Source organism: Colletes latitarsis, chromosome 11, assembly GCF_051014445.1.
Source record: "Colletes latitarsis isolate SP2378_abdomen chromosome 11, iyColLati1, whole genome shotgun sequence".
NCBI lineage: Eukaryota > Metazoa > Arthropoda > Insecta > Hymenoptera > Colletidae > Colletes > Colletes latitarsis.
The window spans coordinates 10,436,557-10,460,025 of NC_135144.1; the positions used below are offsets into that span (position 1 = coordinate 10,436,557).

The following is a 23,469-nucleotide window of genomic DNA, read 5'->3' on the forward strand; positions in this document are numbered from 1 at the left end:
TTCCTATTACTGGAGGAATTTTTTTAAAACGTGTAGAAACAAACTTCTTGACTTAAGAACATTTCTACTGTTCACCGAAGGCATCTTATTTACATTCTTAATGACAGTGTGGTGCAATTAATCGTTGGAATAATCAGCTGAAAAGTTTGAATCGTATAATTCAAGTGAGGTTAACGAGTCTCTTTCGATATAAATTATGGTGACAAAGACTCTATTCTCTATGTATCGCTTCGTTAATTTCTGAGACCTTCGCTTCTAGTTCCATCGTCTTTTAGACGTGCAAGAAACTATCCAATCCGACCGATCGCAAATTGAATCGTAAGTCGAGCTACGTCCTCCCGTAGCCGCTCGCGTTTATCGAGCGCTCGGTTCGGTTCGGGAACCGAAGTCTCGGTTAGGTTCGAACATTCGATTCATCCGACGCCTGTAGCGCGCGACCGTCGAAGAACGGCGCGTGTCCAGCTTGTAATCTTCGAATCCTGGCGCGATACTCGTCGGTAACACCCGAGAGACTGCCATAACGACATCATGGATATAAACAAGACACGTTTCAGCCCGAGAACGAGGGACTCGCGTGTGTGTTCGACGGTGGCCGGTGTACGTGAGCGTACAGTTTGTTGTTTGCCGCGCCTAGATCATTTTGTTACTTGCCTCTCTCGCCTCGTACTCCTCCTCCTCACCGGTTTCTCTCTCCCCGTCCGATACCTCGTCTCTTTCCAACCCGTCGACGATTCTGCTTCTCTCCTTCGCGAGCACAACCGGTTTACCTTTGATCATTCAATATAAAACACAAGATCGGAGGCGCACACCTCGTCGCGCGCGTGCACGTACATAGGTATTCGTTGCGTACACAGAAAACCACGATTCCGTTCCTCGGTAATTCCTCCCTCGGTTTTCTTTCTTCATCCTTCGTCCGGTCGTCTCTTTTCGTCTCGTTACCTCTCTCCAACCCCCTCGGAAGACGCGTCCCTCTCGCGACACACGCATTCGCACGCATACTCCGCCCCGGGGATCCTTTTATCCTCTCTTTTCGCCTCTTCTCTCCGGTTAAAGGTCCATTTATACGAACAGAATTCGAATTCGAGTCGATATCGTCTGTATATAAACAGAAGATTCTTTTATCGAGGTACATGCCCAAGGGTCCCCATTCTTGCCAAGTTTCTGGGGCTACTAGAACACTTGCAGCGTATCCAGAAATCCAAATGACATAGCGTAACCTGCCTAACCGGCTAACCCAAAGCCATCTGGACACGGATAACCCGCTCTTAGCAGGTTACGGGATCCGTTCTCAGAGCGGGTTACGTGATCCGCTTTTAAAACGAGTTACAGTAAAGTAGCAAAAGTTACTGGTTACTACTAGGTACATTTGCGTATTAAAAATCTAATCTATCTGGGACCCACTTTTTTATGATCGCCATTTGTAATTTCCAATTTGGAAATATTTTATTGCCTCTAGCATTTATCTTCGCGATCCTACCGTGATCGACGGCTAAAAGCAATAAACGAATGCCTTCTGGGCTCCTTAGGTACTGGAAACACGGTTCAGGTGCACGGGCTGTGTACAGGTACAATGCACAAATTCCTACGTAGTAAGTGATTCCCGTTTAGTTTGCAGTCAGCTTGACTCTAGTTCGCGTCGTTGCTCGTAACATCGAGTCACCAAACTGCTATTCACTTGTCGTACGTGTTTTACGTAGAATTTCATTCTTCAAAGTGCTTTTTTGTACTAATATGTAATTGTAATGGAACCTCCTGTGCGTAAACACTTTCGATTCAACGCGAACGAAAACTAGTCTAGCACTATTAATCGGTGTAATATGAAATTAGCAGTATTTATAACACTTTAAGTGCAAGTACAGTAGACTCTTTATTAACACGTTGACTGCTATACCAGTTTTCTGTGTTTAAAAATAGTTTCGGTATTTTTTCAAATTATAACAAATAGGAATATTCAATAGTTCGATGGAGTACTAGTTACTTTGTAGTATTCCTAACGACAATGATATTATTAACAAATATGTAAGTATTCATTTGTTGTAAGTGTTTTAAAAATGTACCGGTGACCAATACTAGTATTTTTCGGTTGTTTGGTAAGTTAATTATAAGAATTTCCGCTAATATTTTCATGAATATTGGAATTGTATTATAAAAATATCGATGTAATAGGAAAGATCAGGGACACAAGTAACGCGATGCGACTATAATAAATGTTATAATACTACATATAACACAGAAAAGATCCGATGTGACGAGTTACTCATCGAGCCAAAACATAATATTAATTTTACTTATAATTTCTCAAGTCGATCGTTTGGTAGAAGTTCTATGTGACGATAGCTCTGTGTTTATTTAGACCCATTTACAAACAAATTGGCATACGAGCCAATTTGAGATGAGACTGTCCCAAGCAAATAGTGGTCTGTAGTTTGTCCCAGTTCCATCCAGATTGAAAAGTTCGTAGAGTCTCTTTGGCGATTCCTAGCTAGAGTCTATTGCCAAACGATATTCGTGAAAAATAGTAAATGTGTACGGAGCTAGGATAAACTGCGGATCACTATTTTGCAGAACACTATTTCTGTGGACAATTGTCTGTCAGTCTGTACAGGCCTTAAGAGCCGTTCGAGTTTGTTTTTACTGGTTCGCCGTCACGCGGACACGGGCTCCTCTCCACCCGTTGCCAGAGGAAGTTTCCTCCGGTTGCAGAAAACCAGATGCTTTCGAAAGTACCAGCCGGCTATCTCTCTGCCTCTAAAGACCGGCTACACACCTCCGCGTGATACGCCCACGCATGCCTAACTGCGTGTTGCTCAGCTGGCTCGCTCGCTCGAGGCTTGCGACACCTCGCTATCGCCGCGAAACGAGAACCTTTGTCAGATTATGCCTCGAGATTTACCGAATCTGTCCGAATTTCCTCGCCACCCGAGATCCTCGAACGATGCTGGAACGATCCTCCTCGGATCGATGAACCGTCAGCTACTCCGTGCGCTAAATCTGTAATGTTGTCGTAATGCCAAACATTGTCACGATAGGAACCATATATCGTTTATCGGAAGTACATTGACGAATATAGAAACATTCCTGATCGTAACGATCCTACTAGAGATTTATGCAATTATAGTAAGCAGTATGCAAGTTGACGAATGAGAATGATCAATGATACTCTTGAACCTCTACGAAATAGGTTTCGAATCCTCTATAAGTGACTTAGTTTGAAAAAGGTGGCATGAAGATCCAAATTGCTAGGAGAATTTATTTACACAAATTATTGTGAGATTTATAGAATCATAGTAGGCAGTATGCAAGTTAACGAATGAGAATGATCAATGATACTCTTGAACCTCTACGAAATAGGTTTCGAATCCTCTATAAGTGACTTAGTTTGAAAAAGGTGACATGTAGATCCAAATTGCTAGGAGAATTTATTCACACAAATTATTATGTGATTTATAGAATTATAGTAGGCAGTATGCAAGTTGACGAATGAGAATGATCAATAATACTCTTGAACCTCTATGAAATAGGTTTCGAATCCTCTATAAGTGCTCCAGCATTAAAAAGGTGACATGTAGATCCAAATTGCTAGGAGAATTTATTCACACAAATTATTATGTGATTTATAGAATTATAGTAGGCAGTATGCAAGTTGACGAATGAGAATGATCAATAATACTCTTGAACCTCTATGAAATAGGTTTCGAATCCTCTATAAGTGCTCCAGCATTAAAAAGGTGACATGTAGATCCAAATTGCTAGGAGAATTTATTTACACAAATTATTGTGAGATTTATAGAATTATAGTAGGCAGTATGCAAGTTGACGAATGAGAGTGATCAATGATACTCTTGAACCTCTACGAAATACGAAATCCTCTATAAGTGACTTAGCTTTAACACTAGGTTTACGGACACTCGTTGCGCATATTTTTATTATAATTCGCTACGTTGACAGTTGCATTAAAATGCAGTTTTTTCTTTGAATTAGAGTATACATCCATATCATTACATCAATTCAATTCAACATAAATTGGTAACAAATAATATTTATGAGTCCTATAACGTTAAGTTTAGAATCTGAATGCGTCAAATTGACGCGTACCGTAAACCTAGTGTTAAAAAAGTGACATGTAGATCCAAATAGCTGAGAAAATTTATTTACACAAATTATTATGAGATTTATAGAATTATAGTAGGCAGTTGACGGATGAGAATATTGCGTTTTATAGAAGTTGGTCTATGCGCCACCAAACTAATCGTCCGTCAGCGTTTGAGGATCTTTGTATCCCCCGGAGATGGGTAACTGGAGGCTGTGGTTAGCGAAGATTCAAGAATACCATGCTCGGTTTCTCTCTTCTTCCGGTGATCTTTTCTCCGTGCCGAGATAGCAGATTTTATACGCCGTTTGAGAGAAATGTCCACGATCGTCGTTTTATTGGACAATCAAGATATTGAGAGAGATTGTACCGCGAACTCTAAGGAACTCTACAGGACGGACGATCGCGACGATAGTACTAATGCTGGCGTGCTTCAGTCGTACTTATTGCAATGCTAATTCAGTGGTAATGGAGTCGCTATCGGGATGCTAATAGGGCAGTAACAAAGGTATTTGACTTGTGTCTGGAAAATCCACGTCCAGCCGTAAGGATTATGCGCGAAACTATTTTTCGCGTCGTTTTAACGTTCCCTCGAGACATAAAAATACGTCCTTTATTATTCGAATGCATTTACAGTACTTACAGTGGCCATTAAAATCGTTGTTAAATGTTTTTAATAGTAAAAGAAAGGATAACGAGTTTTTCGATTTATATACTTTTGTCCTCCACGTCGCGCAGCAAATAAATTTCGCGAAACTTTAGATCGATTTTTGAAAAGGTTGTATAAAAGTCGAAGGTCGTCTATTAAATTCGGCCATTAATATGAAATTTCACTAAATTTATTTACCCCTTTTTAGTACTTGTTCAAATCGAATTTCTTTCGAAAATTTCGACACCATATACATGACAATTTGCAAAACAAGTGCTAATATTGCATTTTGAAAATTTTTTTTATCATTCATTTTGCACGCAGCACTTACCTTTAAATTTCTAAAGGCAATCGTAAACGTAATCGAAAAGTTTGTAACAAAAACAATCCTTACTAAATGGATCGAAAATTGAGTTGTTCAAGGTAATACCTACGATTACTTTCAAAACGAATCTGCGTCGCGCATTATATTGTGTTAAAGTTTCGGTACGATAGGAGATTTGAAGGCCAACTTGATTTTCTTTAATGGAATGTCCAGCTCTTTTATGGCAGAAAATAACTTCTCCTATAGAATAATAAATTGCAATAATACAATAAAGTTCCGATTCTCCGACATATTTGTCCCGACTACTCTTTGGTAAATGTTACGAACTATATTTCACACAAACAAAGAATTCATAGACGCATGCATCCAGTAGTGGCATCGATAGTAAACAGTTGACAAATAAATCGTAGGAATTTTATATATTTTATTCTTTAATAATAAATTGTATTACTACATTACCCATGGCTGCGTTTATTAAACATCAGAAACGAATTTTTAAGAAAAATCGACAGGCGGTAGGTGTCTAAATTATTCGGCAAAAAAAAATTTCAAATCATTCTAAAAAAATTATTTTTGGTTGCAGAGATCAATTACAATCATTTTTAGTCATTACACATACCCCCGAAATTCTACGCATTTTCGAGAAAAAAATTCCTTAGCGAAAATCTAATTTGAGGCCAGAAATGGTTCCCCGAAATTTCATGCGAATCTTTAAAACGTCATAACTCCTGAACGGATTGGACGATTTTAACGTTTAAAAAAGCAAACTACGCGTATTTTGGTGGAGAATATGTACAAGTCGCAAAAATATTCTAAAAGTTTGTCTTTGACACCGCAAAATGAGGAAAACCCCATAAAAATGGTCCAATATTCAAACAGCCATAACTCCTGCAATAGTGAATATATTTCAATGAAACTTTTTTCTGAAGTAGAGCTCATAGGTACCTACAAAAAAGTATTAGACAACTTTTCTGTAGGGCGTCAAACAAAATTACTAAAAATGAAAAACGAATTTCTAAGAAAAATCGACAGGGGTAGGCTGCCCAAATTTTTCGGCGAAAAAAAATTTTTTCAAATCGTTCTGGAAAAATTATTTTCAGTTCCAGGGTTTAATTGCAATCATTTTTGGTCAATAGACATACCCCCGAAATCCTACGCACTTTAGAGAAAAAAATTCTTTACCGAAAATATAATATTTGGCCAGAAATATTTCCCATGCGTAAATATAAAAAATCATAACTCCTGAACGGATTGGGAGATTGTAAAGTTTCAAAATGCCAACAACGCGTATTTTGGCGAAGAATACTTAGAAATTCTAAGAATGTTGGAAAAGTTGTTCTTTAATTCCATAAAGTGAGGAAAACCCCATAAAAATGATCCAATTCCTCGTTTTTATCACTTCATATATAGGTGTAGTCCAATTATCTGACATACTTGATTTTCCGGTATTGTCCCAGTGTCGAGTATGCCGGATAATCGGAATTTTACTGTAGTAGGATCTGTTTTGGAACACGTTACTTATTCTCGAAGCCAGATAATTTCGACCAGTTAAAATAAATCGCGAGACGAATAACGTTACCGGTTCCACGACCTTGACTGTCGGAAGTATTGCGAAACCGTTGCCGCCTGATCTAGGACTGCCCCTTTGTAGGAAATCATTTCATCCTTGAACCTTTGGCCGCAGAAAGGACACGTCGAAAATCACCTTCTATCGTTTTTCATCTTATTTCGTCCCATGGCTTTTGCAAATGAATCTCCTCCACTGTATATTCCACGCGCCATTTTTAGAGACGTCCTCGACATTTGGTCAAATTGTAATGCCGAGAAATAGAAATATTCGACGTTTCAATTGCGTACGTGTTATTTTACATCATTCTTAATAACTTACAATTTCACAAGTATTATCTTCCAGCTTTTTTATTGATATGCGTAGAGATGTCTTCCATATTTGTTCATTAACCCATTATTAAGAATCAACGTTACTTTAATTTTGTTCGACCCATTTAAACGCTCAAATTCTGCTTAATATTGCTCTCGTGAAATTTCAAGGATTTGTTTAACAAAATTATCTAGCAATTACTAACATGTCAATTTCAACTTCATAGGTTAATAACTTCCTCTATGCTTCAATCAAAACACCGATGCCGGCCATAACTTAACGAAATATGAATATTTCCTCGAATTCTTGACAAACGTTCGTAAATTCATACGAAATTGGAATTCAAATATTAAATATGGAAACGCTACGATAATTGGGTCAATGTTGATTTATAGATGCACTTATTCTTCGATGTATTCTTTCAAAGTTCAGATGACTCTTTTATCTTGCGTTTTAATTATTATAAAATTCCATCACGTGTTTAAAATATTGCTTCACATTCTAATGTCTAATAATTCGATAGCTGATTCAATTGGTAATTGAAATTTGTGGAAATCGAAGCGCGATTGGTTCGAATTAGCGGTGAGGAATCGTCCTGGGGTAACATGGTGGAGAAGTTCGTCGCCAGTCGATTCTATAGTGGCGCGCAAAGTGCAGCGGCCATAGTCTTCATGAAATACGAATATTTCCTCGAATTCTTGACAAACGTTCGTAAATTCATACGAAATTGGAATCCAAATATTAAATATGGAAACGCTACGATAATTGGGTCAATGTTGATTCATAGATGCACTTATTCTTCGATGTATTCTTTCAAAGTTCAGATGACTCTTTTATCTTACGTTTTAATTATTATAAAATTCCATCACGTGTTTAAAATATTGCTTCACATTCTAATATCTAATAATTCTATAGCTGACACAATTGATAATTGAAATTTGTGGAAATCGGAGCGCGATTGGTTCGAATTAGCGGTGAGGATTCGTCCTGGGGTAACATGGTGGAGAAGTTCGTCGCCAGTCGATTCTATAACGGCGCGCAAAGTGCAGCGGCAGGTGTCCGCTGCAATCACGGCAAATGCGCATTCCTGCAAGCCAATTTACTAGCTTTCTCGGACTCGGCACGGTCGTGCTCGTAAGACGGATCATTTGCATACGCAGCAACGCTGCCTGCAGAGACGAGTCGCCAATCACCGAGGATACAATGGGACCGTTTGAATTGCTCGCACGTACGCATGTCCTTTCGTTCGAATTTCGATATTGCGCGAAAACCGCGAGCTGCATGCGAATCGATTTCTGTTGAAAATCCTCTTCCGTCGTACTTGGCGATTCGCTACTGCGCCTCGGTTTTTCCTAACTCTTTATTGGAATAGTTTTCACGCGTCGACCTTTAGCCGTGAAGTGTACACATTCCTTGCGATACGCCAACTTCCTGTTAACGAAGGACCAACGTAATTCCACGGTGTTAAGGAAAAAATGTTTCAGGCTTCCGCCAGTTGGATCTCTCGATCGTAATATTCTAGTATTTCTTCGCTTTTTGGGAGAGTATTCTGGTTTGTTGGAATTGTCAAAAATACGCGAACTTCCTGTTAGTGCGTTGACTGCCAGACCAAACCCCCCAAATTGTCTACGAAAACGATACTCTTTTTTTGGACAATTGGAAACTAGCATATCCATAATTTGTCGTAGAACTTATTCTTACAGCCTCTTTAATATTTAAGTGTCCTATCAAGATTTATTTTCTTTGAGATCTAATCTTGAGAAATAATTTTTTTAGCTCATCAGTGAAAATTCATGGGTGACGTGGCAGTCAATGTGTTAATAGAGGACCAAGATGATTGCATAATTTCTGGACACAGAAGAGAATTATTTAACGAAAACAAATATCATAACGTGTACAAGTTATTATTGTCTCGATCGTAATATTCTAGTATTTCTCCTCTTCTTGGGAGAATATTCTGGTTCGTTGGAATTGTCAAAAATACGCGAACTTCTTGTTGATAGAAAACCAAGATAATGGCACAATGTCTGAATGCAGAAGAGAATTATCTAACGAAAACAAATTCCATAACGTGTACAAGTTATTCTTGTCTCGATTATAACATCCTGTGTTTTATTCGTGTTTCTTCATTTTTAAAAAGAGTATGAAGTTACAGCGAATTCCAACGAAAGTTTTCCTTCTCTACAACTTGCTTTTCCTATCGGAATAGTTCATTGGAATAGTTTTCACGCGTCTCCCTTTAGCCGTGAAGTATCGCCATTCTTCGGAATACGTGAACTTCCTGTTAACGAAGGACCAAGCAGACGATCGTACAATGTGCGATATAACAGAAAATAACATTGCAAAGTTGTGTTCCAAAACGAGTAGAAATTATTTTCATCTCAATTACAATACTGTGTTTGTATTATAATGGATGGATCACAGTGAAGTTATGAATCTTTTATGGTTTCCACAACTATTCTCTAATCTTCTAGAAAAGCATGGAAGGATTTCAAGTACCCTGTAAGCTTGTGAAACTGTGTTTGAGAACGAGTAACAATTATTATCGTCTCGATTACAATACTGTGTTTCTATTATAATGGACGAATCACTGTAAAGTTAAGAATCTTCTATGGTTGCCACAACTATTTTCTAATCCTCTAGAAAACCGTGGAAGGATTTCAAGTCCTCTGTAAGCTTGCAAAGCTGTGTTTGAAAACGAGTAAATATTATTATCGTCTCGATTACAATACTGAGTTTTTATTATAATCGACGAATCACAGTAAAGTTAAGAATCTTCTATGGTTGCCACAACTATTTTCTAATCCTCTAGAAACCCATGGAATGATTTCAAGTCCTCTGTAAGCTTGCAAAATTGTATTTGAGAACGAGTAACAATTATTATCGTCTCGATTACAATACTGTGTTTCTATTATAATGGACGAATCACTGTAAAGTTAAGAATCTTCTATGGTTGCCACAACTATTTTCTAATCCTCTAGAAAACCGTGGAAGGATTTCAAGTCCTCTGTAAGCTTGCAAAACTGTGTTTGAAAACGAGTAAATATTATTATCGTCTCGATTACAATACTGAGTTTTTATTATAATCGACGAATCACAGTAAAGTTAAGAATCTTCTATGGTTGCCACAACTATTTTCTAATCCTCTAAAAAACCATGGTTGGATTGCGAGTCCCCTGCAAGCTATGTTGCAATGATCATTCGTGTTCCCCGAATTAGTTGTAAGTTCGATCGGGTCACGATTAAAGTAATATTGCTAACGTTAATATCGTCTTGCGCCACACTATGCTAACGCATGTAAATCAGCTCTATTTTAGTCGCACTGTATACTGTTAAGAAATATAATTATTACGGCATGAATATTAACGCGGCTTCAATAATTATAATAAACAAGTGTCACAACTTCTTCAAGTTCCGATTACATTACGAAACGTTCGATCTGTCGCGTTTGCACCGAACGCTGAAACTCGCGGTCCCCGTGTCGTTATGCATGCCGCGTAAAGATAATTAAGAATAATCGAGCGATCGGTATGCCAGCCGACGGAACGATCAATTAATTAAACGTGCAACGGTGTAGCGGCAACTTAATTGCAGGGCCAACGCGTTGGGAAACCATGAACTGTCGCCTATATCGACGAAGTGAACGGCTCGATACGCGTGTGTCGGGCTGACACAGGCGTTGAGATTCTTAAATAGTTAATATTCCTGAAGGTTGGCTATTAATAATTCCAATCCACGGCCTGGGCAGGCCATTCTAATAAACACGCGCGCAAATCCGATCGTCGTTGCGCGCATTCCGCTTATGGGATCAAATGAGTAATTAGGAAACGCGAAATCTTTCTTTCTATTCCGTCTTGGTTAGACACCCCTTCAACGCGTTCCGCCATCTCTGAATTTCGATGCAGGGTTCTAGTTTGTTTATCAGTTCGATGTTTATGCATTCTGACGCAAAATTACACGACTGCTATAACATTCAAATTTATAAAACACGTTATCGTGCATTCGATTTCCATGCAGCCTTTATTTTTTGAAATTATTATGCAGTTTAATAATTATTTAATACATGTAAATGTAATTGAAAATTTATGTGATACTCCATTAGTTCATTATTTTTTGAATGCTTCGAGGGAAAGTTGATTTCCATTTACAAAATAAATAATGGATAATTCATTGAGTATTTTCATTTTATTTTGTTTTTGCGTGTTTAAAAATTTCTTTTAGCTAGCACATTGCGTAAATTAAACAGAGTTGCTACAGTTGATATAAGTTTCCATTTTTGCAGATGATTTGAATTTTTACTGTCTGCGAACGTGTTAAAGTATCGAGTGAGTAATTAGGAATCACCGAATTACAATGTTCCTTTCGATAGCGTCCACTTACTGTTAGGGCAGGGTTTTCGTGGTTTATTCGTTAGTTCAAAAATTATTTAATTGAACTGACACCAACAGTTTTTTATGACATAGTGGCAAACAAATCGTTCCAAATTAGACGATATAGCGTTGGAATTAATTATTTTATTCGTTTGATATTTCCTTTACAATCTTATAGAACTTATTTACGAAACAAAACGTTGAAAGAATCGTTCCAAATTAAACTATGTAGCATTGGAACTAATTATTTTATTTGTTTGATATTTCCTCTATAATTTTATAGAACTTATTTACGAAACAAAACTTTGAAAAAATTATTCCAAATTAAACTATATTGCGTTGGAACTTATTATTTTATTCGTTTGATATTTCCTTTACAATCTTACAGAAGTTATTTACGAAACAAAACTTTAAAAGAATCGTTCCAAATTAAACTATGTAGCATTGGAACTAATTATTTTACTTGCTTGATATTTCCTTTACAATCTTATAGAACCTATTTACGAAACAAAACTTTGAGAGAATCGTTTCAAATTATATTATGTAGCGTTGGAAGTAATTATTTTATTCGTTTGATATTTCCTTTACAATCTTATAGAACTTATTTACAAAACAAAACTTTGAGAGAATCGTTTCAAATTATATTATGTAGCGTTGGAAGTAATTATTTTATTCGTTTGATATTTCCTTTATAATATCATAGAACTTATTTACGAAACAAATCTTTGAGAGAATCGTTTTAAATTATATTATGTAGCGTTGGAAGTAATTATTTTATTCGTTTGATATTTCCTTTACAATCTTATAGAACTTATTTACGAAACAAAACTTTGAGAGAATCGTTCCAAATTAAACTATGTAGCATTGGAACTAATTATTTTATTCGTTTGATATTTCCTTTACAATTTTATAGAACTTATTTACAAAACAAAACTTTGAAAGAATAATTGAAATTTGTATATTTTTATCGATCAAATGTATAATAACTGTTAAAATTAAGCTTCGACAGGGAAATTAAAAAGTTAATGTACAGTCTTTTGAATAGAAAAGAAATAATTTGAAAGTTAAAAGTTTAACGAGTAACTGTTATTTATATATTACCATTTCGTTCGACCCCAGTACAGCCTCTGTTAATCGATTCTGGTTGTATCCGCGTCGACCAAAGAAGATGACTTGATCTATAATCTGTTATAAATAGAATCGTTGTAGGCGTATAGTACTTTGCAAATGTAAACACTACTATTTATGAACAGGCATCCCATCTGTTTTAATCCAATATTTCTGAACTGCGTATACAGAGTGTGAATAAACTATAGACACAAACTTCGGGGCAGTGGTTCGCAACCTTTCTCGATCCTAGATCAGATCAGAATCGGGAAACAATTTTATAACCTTGTATAGTTTGTTCGTAAAATATTACATTGTATAATTGAAATTTTTATTTTTATCCAATGGGTAATGGATGAACAGTTCTATAATTCATTATTCGTAATCTTTGTCTAGATCAGAATTTTCGCCATCTTTGAATCAGATTGGATAAACAGTATTTTTTAACGCACTAATAAAATTGAAATTATTTGCCATAGTAAGTGTGTTCAAGAAATGAAGCTAAATTAGATAGTGTGTCGTAATTGTACAAAGAATTATTTATTTAAAGACTGGACAAATCAATATTTCTGACGTTACTTTTTTCCTAATGAGTTTGGTCGTAAATATCTATAATTTTTAATTGTAGAAATCTGCTTACTTATACCGAGCAAAGATTAAAAATGTGATTTTCAAGCTTCTAATGAAGTTTCTCGTCGTGTCTGCTTTCAGTGCACGAAATGAGACCGGAGGACGTTGGGATCGTCGGATTCAGGGGTGATCCCGACAAACAGCCCTTCATGGTAGGGTACTTCAAGAGCTCTGGCATCAGGGAGTCGAAGGTTCGACAGAAACGGGACGCCAGGAGAAGAAAAAAGAGCGAGTCCTCGAGTTTGGATTATCGGAATAATCCGTACACCGGTAAGTCCGGAAGGTAACGTCCGATGTACCAATAATTATACATTATTACATCCAGCTGCCCTGTTTCGTTCGCTTGTAATCGTCTTTTGTAACTAAAAACGTTTCGAAAAATAATTGATATACCATGACTATTACTCGAGTTGCAAGATTAGAGAATCTCTGAGTATTTATTTTGATATCTTTCTTCCAGATCCTGGTGTGCAGTATAACTCGAGGACCTGCAAAATCCAAACGTTGTACGTCAGCTTCAGGGACCTCAAGTGGCAGGTGAATTATGCTATAACGTGTTATAATATTTATCGTAAAATACAAAGAGAGGCGAAGCTGATTAAGAAACAAGTTATTTTAAAACTAAACAGATCAGAGCTAGATTATTTTTCGTCATATTTCGTGTCCAGCAAAGTATCTGAGGAATCACACTCTATTTTATTCTGTAAACCACCAACATATGGATCTCAAAATCGTATAAATAGAACGATCACTCATGCTAACACTCGCAAAAACAGATATAATTGAACAATCCTTAGGAAGTCTAAAATTATCCTTGCAGCGTATAGTGCGTTAATTATTTTACAAAATTTTATTCTGTTGTTCCTTAAATATTCTTTTTGTAGTAAAGGGTTTCTCCCGTTAATGAATGAATAATCATAAAAGTTAATTTAAAAATAATGTATTTCGAAGATAATTTGAGATGTATCTTATAAAATTGACTGTGTGAACTGTTTGGACGTTTACGGGGCAGAAGTTATGAATAAATATTTGTTTTGCAGGACTGGATCATAGCACCGGACGGGTACGACGCATATTATTGCAGCGGTGAATGCAATTTCCCTTTGAACGCTCACATGAACGCGACCAATCACGCGATCGTCCAAACGTTGGTGCACCTGGTGAGTCCTGGTAAGGTACCAAAGCCATGTTGCGCGCCGACCAAGCTCTCACCGATCTCCGTGCTGTATTTCCTCGACGAAAGCAACGTTATACTGAAGAAGTACAAAAACATGGTCGTCAAGAGCTGCGGTTGCCACTGATCGTCCCGTGATTAGCAAGCGTGCGCGGACACCGCACTCGAATCGAGTCGAACGTACGTAAACGACACCGATTCGACTGGATTTTCATGTCGAATCGACTAATAACCATCGGTTCGGAAATCCATTCGATCGGCGAAGGGATCGAGTAACCTTTAACGACGAAGAACCGAATGTCTAACGTTTCCAACTACTTGATACTTATCATGATATTACTGGAACACGGATTCTGTTCTCGTACGTCGCTGGCAGTCTATTATTAGATAACGGAATTATTTATTGAACTCGTCGATTCGTGTCCTCGAGCGATTTTCAATCGTCCAATATTTCAATTATCCTTTCTTAATATACGACGTTCCCTGGGCATCGTTTAAATTAGTGTTTTCCGAACTTGACGTGCCGTTTTATCAATTTTAACCGAGATGCTTCAGTTTCAGAAACGCCTCGAAGAAGGCGTTAGACAAATTTGTCACAACCGAGGAGGTATTCTACTATACTATTTATTCTATCGTATACATTTGGAAGAATCCTTTTTACGTTTTCAAAATCTTAGTTTCTTTCAGTTATTTTAGCCGCGAAAACAATACAAATTTTTTAACGTGTTTTACTTGAAATTATATTGTCTCAAGATTGATTGGCACAAGATTTCGTCCACATCTTCAGCACACATCATTATAGTACTAAAATTCCCTGGAATAGTACTAGAGTACCCCATGTATTAACACGTCAACTGCCATGCTTTCTATGTCCAAAGATGACCTCGACATTTGTTCAAATTAAAACATAGAAATATTCGATAATTCAATGGCGAATTTGTTATTTTACAATATTTCAAATTAAAGTAACGTTATTTACAATTTTAGAAGTATTAGGATAAACGATATAAAGCGTCGGTCACCGGTGACCACCGTGGCAGTCAACGTGTTGATACATTTATCTCCGGAGTTTGACAACTCTAGGAATATATTTTTCTCCTAACACTTTAAACATTCTCTCATTTACCTAAATTTCATGCTGGAATTGAATTTGGCCAGAGATATTTTCTGAAAATTCGGAAGGCACTGATTCAAAGGTTCAGCGCCGTCGCCATTTTTCCCGAACCACGTTTTGATACCAAAAGGAACGATGACGACAACGTTGATTTCGTAGCATTTTCCTCCGTTTCAAATACGAGTTTTTTTTTTTATTGCTCTCGATTGTTCAACGTTGTTAATTTTATGCGCAGATGTTTGGACTTAATTGGAGCATTAGGACGATGTCGCGGTTAACTTTAATTGCGCTCTTGTCCTTAGAAGAAATTAAGAATATTCGGCGACGTTTCAGTTCGAAAAGTTGTAAAAGTCGACGAAGACGATTTAACTTCAATCGCGTTAATTTTAAAATACAGTAGACTCCTGTACGCATTATAGGAAATCATTTGGTCCAAGAATTTTCCACGTATAATACGAACAGTATAAGAGTAACATGGTTGGAATGATTATTGTCAATTTTTATTTTCCATGTTTTATCAAACGGGGGTTTTTAAAATAAACAGTACAATTAAAATGTTCGTGACACTTTCTATATAAGTTAATGATTTAAAAAAAAAATGTTCATTTTATGTAAATTCAAGGATAGAAATAATTTGGCCAGCAAAAGAATTTATTGTGTAATTATAATTAGTTTTAGACGAATTCGCGTCACACGGGGATCTACTGTAGGGAAATATCGAGAACCTCGAGGGGTCGAATTTCCAACGTTCGATAGCCAATCGCTCGAACCGTCCAACGTCGATTGTTAAACGATACGTTATTAATCGAATTGACTCGATTCAGTCCGATCGAACTTAATTCGAATGTCCGTTCGCCAATGCTCGACGCGAACGACAAGTTGATCGATGGCGGATTTAAACGACGCAGAGAGACATCGGTCGTCTGGTGCCAAATTTCGACTAGTAGATAGTGTAATTCTCGAAACAAGTGCTTCCGTACTAACGATCGTAATAATTTCGTGCTTCTAAGGTGAGATGGGAATTCCGATCAGTGAATCGACGTGCAATCCGATTTTAGTGGATACATTGTAATATACATATATACGTAAAAGTCTGGGGTCATTTATCAATACTCCGGGTCGTTTCTTAAATTCTCTATTTTTTTTTTTTTTTTTTTTTTATTTGTTATCGACTCAAAAATCTCATCTAACGTCCAAACGTTCAGTCGGTTAATATATCGTTTAGTGATATTAATTTAATGACTCGAACTTCCGATATTATAGTCCGAGAAAAAAAGAACATCTCTCTCTCTCTCTTTCTTTCTTGTTTTGTTATGGCGGGAAACACGCGTGCTTGCGTTTCCCGCTCGTTGAAGGTATCTATGCGAGCCGGATAAAAAAAAAAAAATATTTCTTGTAATTAGTCTTATTTATGTTTGTAAGTAAAGCGTCTCATCGTGTGAGTAAGAACATTGTATGTAATACTCGTAGCAGATTCGTGCGTGTACAGGCTGTTTCATAAGGTAAATCGAATCCAGAAGGTGAAAGATTCCTCGAGCGAAAGTGACGCGATTCTTGGCATTCTCGTAACCGTTCAGTTGTTGTTAACCGTTGTACGAAAGTAGCAAGAATCAATTTTCATTCAGAAATCTCTCCATCTACGAAACACCGCTTATCTATGAAACATTTTACAGGGTAGTAACGGTTGCCATTTTAACACGAAATTGTGGAGGTCGAAGAAAATTCGATAATTGTCATTTAGTGTAGGAAGGACCATCAAATATATTTTGTCAAATTTCCATGCAGTTTCGCATTTTCCAATATTTACAAAAAAAACACTGCAAAATTTTAGAAGTTACTGATAATTCGTATGAAAAATTTATTTAACCGTTTATATCTCGATACTCGAGTTTATAGTTATTTCAATTTTTTTAATACGATTTTTACGTTTAATTCAGTGTCTCGGGACAAAAAAAAACAAAATGGAATCTAATAACTGATTACGAGTTCGAATGTTTGCAAAACACTGCAAAATTTTAGAAGTTACTGATAATTCGTATGAAAAATTTATTTAACCGTTTATATCTCGATACTCGAGTTTTTAGTGATTTCAATTTTCTTAATGTGATTTTAAATTCATTTTCTCGGTACAAAAAAAAAACAAAATGGAACCTAATAACTGATTACGAGTTCGAAATACATGTTTGCCATGCATCAATATTATCTATACTTATTATTTATCTACATTCTTTATACTGTTATAGGTACATACGGTTGTAAATAGTATAGTGTAAATAATAATGGCACAGAATTTCGCAGAAACCACCCTTTCGAGAAATAACGCTACCGTGGAGGCATTTATCGAACGTTTTATAAACAGAAAATCGTTATTGTTGCAAAAACATATTGTACACACGCGATAAGCGAAAAGTTGAAAATGTAGATAATAGAAATCACAGGCGAAATAGGGCTTCACGCTTGTGTCTAAATTTCCGATCGATACTGTATTATTTAACCCTTTGCGGACGGCCATTTTGGAGCACGAAAGTGAGGGAAATTATGTGTGTCTGATAATTATTTTAACACTGTTCCCAAAGTGTCCGCCATCTTGGAACTATATTTTCGTCGCCATGATCTTCGTTACATACCAACTTTTCTTTCCGAGTCCCTAGAATTTCGATTATGTTAAGACGACAATCGTTACCGGACCATTTTATATTATACACATACGTGTAATTCTACTTTCTATGTATATTCCAATGTGTAAAGTCACTCATTAACGTGTACGTAGAAAGTAGAAAGTTCGTTAGCACGATTAAATAGTATCGTCATTACCATGCGAGGGGGGATCAAGATCGTCGAATAACATCGATGATCCTGGATCACGACGGAGTGCGTATCTTTAATCGGAACAAACGTTACGTGCAATACAGCGAGAACTTATATTAATTAATTAAAACGTAGTCGTACAGCTTTTATCCCTTTTCTTTTTTCTTTCTTTCTTTTTGTATAGATTTATATTTTTTACAAAGTCGTGAGAAAGAGTACGGGAATTCATAGTCACTTAATCAAAACTCGTGAGATTAAAGTTTAAATTATTTTCGACGCGTAATAGGAACGTGCCGCTACCCGAGTAATGTGTCAGCGTTGTTTCGAAGGAGTTTTAACGAGCGTTAACCGTGTGAATGGGAACGAAGCATAGTTTATTTTAGCCATGGGTGCGTGAATGTTGTATGCGGTAAAATAAATCGATGAATATATAGTCTGTGGTATCATTAACACAACTTTTGTAATGACAGTGTAAATATATCGTTGTAAATACGTTCTATAATACATACTATATAATGTGTACAACGTACTTGTGCAAATTTCTTTCACACCATGTACAGTTTTCAGTAACTTTTCTTTTTCTCTTAATGTTGTAAAGGTATGTAAGGAACAGCGAATATTCGAATTTAACATTAACTTTGTTATTACTATTGTTAAATCACGTTCTTCAACTGACATTAAACGTTCACCTCTTGTACAGAAATAAATAAAATTTGAATTCTTTTGCAAGAACTTGGAGATTATAAAATTAACTTATTCAACGAAAACGTTGGATTAATAAATTATTATTCCGTTGAGAAAGATTAAAATGTAATTACTCCTGACTCTGTTAAAACTTCTTGAAACCATAACTAGATGCAATAACGAGGCCTAGCAGTGATCTGATTATGTTAGCCACAGATTGCTTCTACTTAAATTCCTCTTAGTTGAGTATTTCACCCGCAGAATAACTTTTTACTATCCGTAACAGATTATTTTCTATTTGTACGAGTAAATTAATGTTAGAATTAGTGAAAACGAATACTCATTCAATTGTCTTCAAATATGGACGTCGGATTTAGATTCAAATCTGTGGCTTTCGTAATTAATCGAATCGCTGAAAGGTAGAACTACGTATGAGGGACCATAATCTAAATCTGTACTTTTCATAAGTACTATCGATTAGGAGAATTCCAGGGATTAAAGTATTAGATAATTTATGTGTACTGTACGATATGTAAACACAGAAATATTATTTATCTATTTAATAAATTACGTATTCGTAATTTCTACTTTTCTCTGTGCGTGCACACAGTTTAAAAAATATGCACTGATTTACGAAGGATTGCACCGTCATCTACGGCAGAACGTCCAAGTTTGTTGAGAAATAGTTCGCTATCTTCGACGCTACGTGGCGCCTCACGTGTATACGAACGAAATACAACAAATTTTATAGCACATGCTTGATGCGTCATGTAGCGTCGAAGACACCGAACTATTTCTCGACAAATTTGGGCGTTCTGTCGTAGATGGTGGTGCACTCCTTCGGAAATCATTATTTTTTATTATAAAAATAATCGTACTATATCGAGAATCCTCTCGCAATAAATAATTCGTAGCAAAGTTATTGAAAGTTTTTAAAACTGATTCGTAGCAAATCAAGTTGTCGATAGAATGTTTTTCTATTCGATAATCGAGCTTGCTACATGAACGTGCAGTTTATATTCCAACCAATCATATTCGTTCATCCTCGATTTTAATACAATTAAAATTGACGCTACTTGAATCGTTATACGAGTTTTAGATATTCCGACTCTCGATAGATCGAGTCTTACTAATGAAATATTTATTAAAAATTGACAATTGCTACATTTTTAAGTCACAAAACTACCTTAAACGAAGCCGTTGTGAGGATGTAATCGACTTGACCGGGAGAAATATGGCCGTCGTTCTCGAACGCCGTTTCGATATATCGTTCGACGATACTCTCGCTTTGAATCGATGATCGTTTTCACGATGGACGGCGAACGTGCCGTGGACTCGATGTTAGTGCGAAACGATGATTTTTCGTGCTGACAATTCTTCTTATTCGAGAATTTTTGCGCATCCATACGTAGGATCGTGATTTACGAACGTTGGCGCGGCGATTAGGCGACGAGGTCCACGTAAAGCCGTCGAATTGTGGATGGTGCTAGTGCGAATTCTGTGCTGTGTACGACCGTAGTCTTCTCGTGTGCGTTCGTGCCGCTGTCAACTAGAGCCTGGAATATCTGGACCACAGGATAATTATACGAAAGAATTCTACGAATCGTGTTACAAACACATTGCGAAACTGCGATTCGAGAAACGATAAGATGCAGTATCTACGCGAGCGAAGCAAAATCGCGTGAGGTACGCCCCTTTTGCAGGTGCCAATAACACTTTTGCGACATTCATCGAGAGAATCGACCACCAAAGACGCACAGGCTCTCGAAGAGGCTTATTCCGGAACGCGTCCCCGAATCCATCAAGGAGACCCACTTCTCTAACTTCGAATTTATCACCTTGCTTGGTTTGTCCACTGTTTCGCGCAAAATCGATAGAGAAGCTCGCACATTGTTCGTGGATTGTGGAACGCTCTCGCGAGGAGTGTTACCGACAAAAATAGCAGAGTCCTCGGCAAATACGATTCGAGTGTCCTTAGTTCTCGCTGCTCGTCCTTTGCTGCGCCTTGTCGCGATTAACCGGCGTTATTTCGTGCGACTTTTAACAACGCTACACTCGGCGCTGCTTGTCGAACGTTTATCGTAGGATTCGAAACATCGTGTGTTCTGGCACTGGACATGCAGTTTTGATTTCTGTGAATATTCGGAATCGACGCGAGAGTGCCAAACAGAGCTAAAATCGTCGACGGTGTCGTAACGTAAATAATAAACTCGTAGCCATCACGAGAGACACTCTAACCTTACTCCGAAGGAAATTCGCGTTCGTTGCGCCTAACCTTCGCGTTGTCGATCGCGGTGCTCTTATTTTTTGGGACAGAGTCGTATGCATGCCCGATGGCACCGTGACACGGGAAAAATCCGCGCGTCCGTGGGTAAACGTGAAATTCTTTGAACGAACATCGTCTCGCCGGCTATGACGAGAACAAGGACCCGTTCGTACGAATCGTCGCTGCCACCGTCGCGGATGCTGTGATTTCATTGAATGTGGAGTGCGATCTCGCGCCTTTTCGTTAAGGGCAAAACCGAGGAACCTGCCCCGTGGACGGAGGATCGGACGTGTGACAGTGTGTCCGATACGGTCGTCCATGTTTTCGACGCAATGGATCGTAACGTGGGTGACGATCGACGAAAAGGCCCTGTCGGCGAGCAACAGCACGCCGCAGCCGAATCTGAACACTACTCCGACGCCTATGACTCCCGACAGGTATGAATTCCTTTTCTTATTTGACCTTCTTATACACAGTGTATCCTACATACCAGCAGTTTTTAACCTCTGAACTTGCACATAGAAATTTTCAATATTTGAGGTCTTGTACAAGTGCCAAGAATCGAATTTTTTAAGAGGAGAGCACTACATTGTCGACTCAACTTATTTCTAGCATTGCGTGTTACTAAGACAGCGATAACCTGAACACGCTACAAAATCTTTCGTTTCTAGGATTATTGATACGCAAATTTATGGGAAAAGGAAGAATTGTGTTCGTATAAAAGTCTATATGTGCCAGTTAGTTGTAGAAAGGACCGGAGGTATTGCTCGTTTAAATTTGCAAGCACTCTATGTGTCACATCTTATTGTTTGCAAATTACTTTGGAATATTAGAATATGGACAGTATACAAATCCAAAAGCATATTTCTTTAGTACGATCTTTCTATTTTCTGTTAGGAGAGGATCATTTACCATCTCATTGCATTAAAATAAGTCCCGAGCTTACTATTATGACTTACTCACAGATATTATAAGCTACTGCAGGATGAAAGCTGGCCCTTTTGCATACTTTTAAATATTGATAGAAATATTTTACTAAGACAGTGTTGAGATTGAACGTTTCTGTTACAATTTCTTTAAGAATTGGAATAGGTGTACACCTGGAGAGTTCCTCAGAATAATGTTTTTAAATATCGTGTTGAGAATCTTAACATAGTGCAACAAATAGGATGAATTAGCATTTAGTTTCTTAAAAACATATTAGAAAATTTTGAAAATTTCTCTCCAGAGCAATTGAAATAAATGTTCATGGATCCCTCACAAACTTGGGGTATGTAAATCATGAGTGGGTCATACCAAGGGAATGAAAAAAGTTGGTTCTGTGCTAAATATCAATACAGTTCCAACAACATACAAAGATATTGTTGCTGTTATAAGAAACTCATAAGCATATATAAAGATTTTTAAAAATTTCAGTTATTGAAATAGATATCGGTAGTTCTTCTCAACGACTGAAATGCTTGAATGCTTCTGATGCAAATATATAGCTTTAATAGCATATTGTCTACTATTCCACACTATGTATTTCTTTCATTTCTGACTCATGTATATGATCACATAGTTGAACTAGTCTTAGTAGTCGCTTTCCCATGTCTTGAAAATGTTTCTTGAAAATTATTGCAAATATAAAATATTATACCATTACACCCTCCATGATCCATTTTGAAAAAAAAAAGAAAATCGAAACAAATAACTTTAGAAATTTAAATAAAAAGGAACAGATATTTCAGCGTTCATAGCGAAAGATGACTGTACTAAAGTTTGCTCAGATGCATTCGTTCGTGCTCCCGGTGCCGTTCACACCGAACGATGAGCGTTCGTGTTCGTGATCGTTCGCGATGCTCGTCTTAGTCTGAATATACCTTTAAGATAACGCGTCTCCGGTCTGCCTGACATGGACTTGGCGTTCGTTTCACGGGGTAAAAAAAAAAGATTATGCGTATCTCTATATGGTCGTTCGAAATGTGCACGTTCACGGGTAAAACGGCGACCGCGCCGCGACGCTATGACGAATACGGCGTTCGTTTCCTGTACGCAAGGTCATTTGTCGCACGGCGAAACGCGACTGTCCCTGTCGAGCGCGTGGAACTCTCAAGACTTCTTTTGGCACGACGTTCAGGATCTCCGGGAATCGCAATACACGTTCGTAATTAGCCGTTTAATTGCGCTGCTTCGCTGACTTCGGATGAAGCTCTCTGAGAAGAGGCTCTCGTACAATCTGGGAATACAACAAATCAACGATAACGCGCCGATACCGTTTCCTGCGCATGCATGCAGGACTTGGAAACTATTGCAATAAAGGTTTACGGTAGTTCAAAGTAAAACTTGTACATTTACACTTTTATACTTTAAGAAGGGATTTGTAGTGCAAGA

At 37.3% G+C, this 23,469-nt stretch overlaps 2 protein-coding genes across 8 annotated transcripts in view; both read left to right on the forward strand.

The window, feature by feature from the left end:
• The window catches only part of Gbb (glass bottom boat), a 47,547-nt gene extending 28,211 nt beyond the window's left edge, over positions 1–19,336 (forward strand). The window contains exons 4-6 of the mRNA XM_076777064.1: positions 13,132–13,320; positions 13,511–13,587; positions 14,091–19,336. Of these exons, the coding sequence (XP_076633179.1) occupies positions 13,132–13,320; positions 13,511–13,587; positions 14,091–14,351 (527 nt within the window). The 3' untranslated portion in view covers positions 14,352–19,336. The remainder of the gene's footprint in view (positions 1–13,131; positions 13,321–13,510; positions 13,588–14,090) is intronic.
• An 812-nt stretch (positions 19,337–20,148) lies between these two features.
• Positions 20,149–23,469, forward strand: part of Patronin (calmodulin-regulated spectrin-associated protein patronin) — a 74,382-nt gene continuing 71,061 nt past the window's right edge. For all 7 annotated transcript variants that reach the window (XM_076777807.1, XM_076777808.1, XM_076777812.1 and 4 more), the window contains exon 1: positions 20,149–21,533. In XM_076777807.1, the coding sequence (XP_076633922.1) occupies positions 21,312–21,533 (222 nt within the window). In that variant the 5' untranslated portion in view covers positions 20,149–21,311. The remainder of the gene's footprint in view (positions 21,534–23,469) is intronic.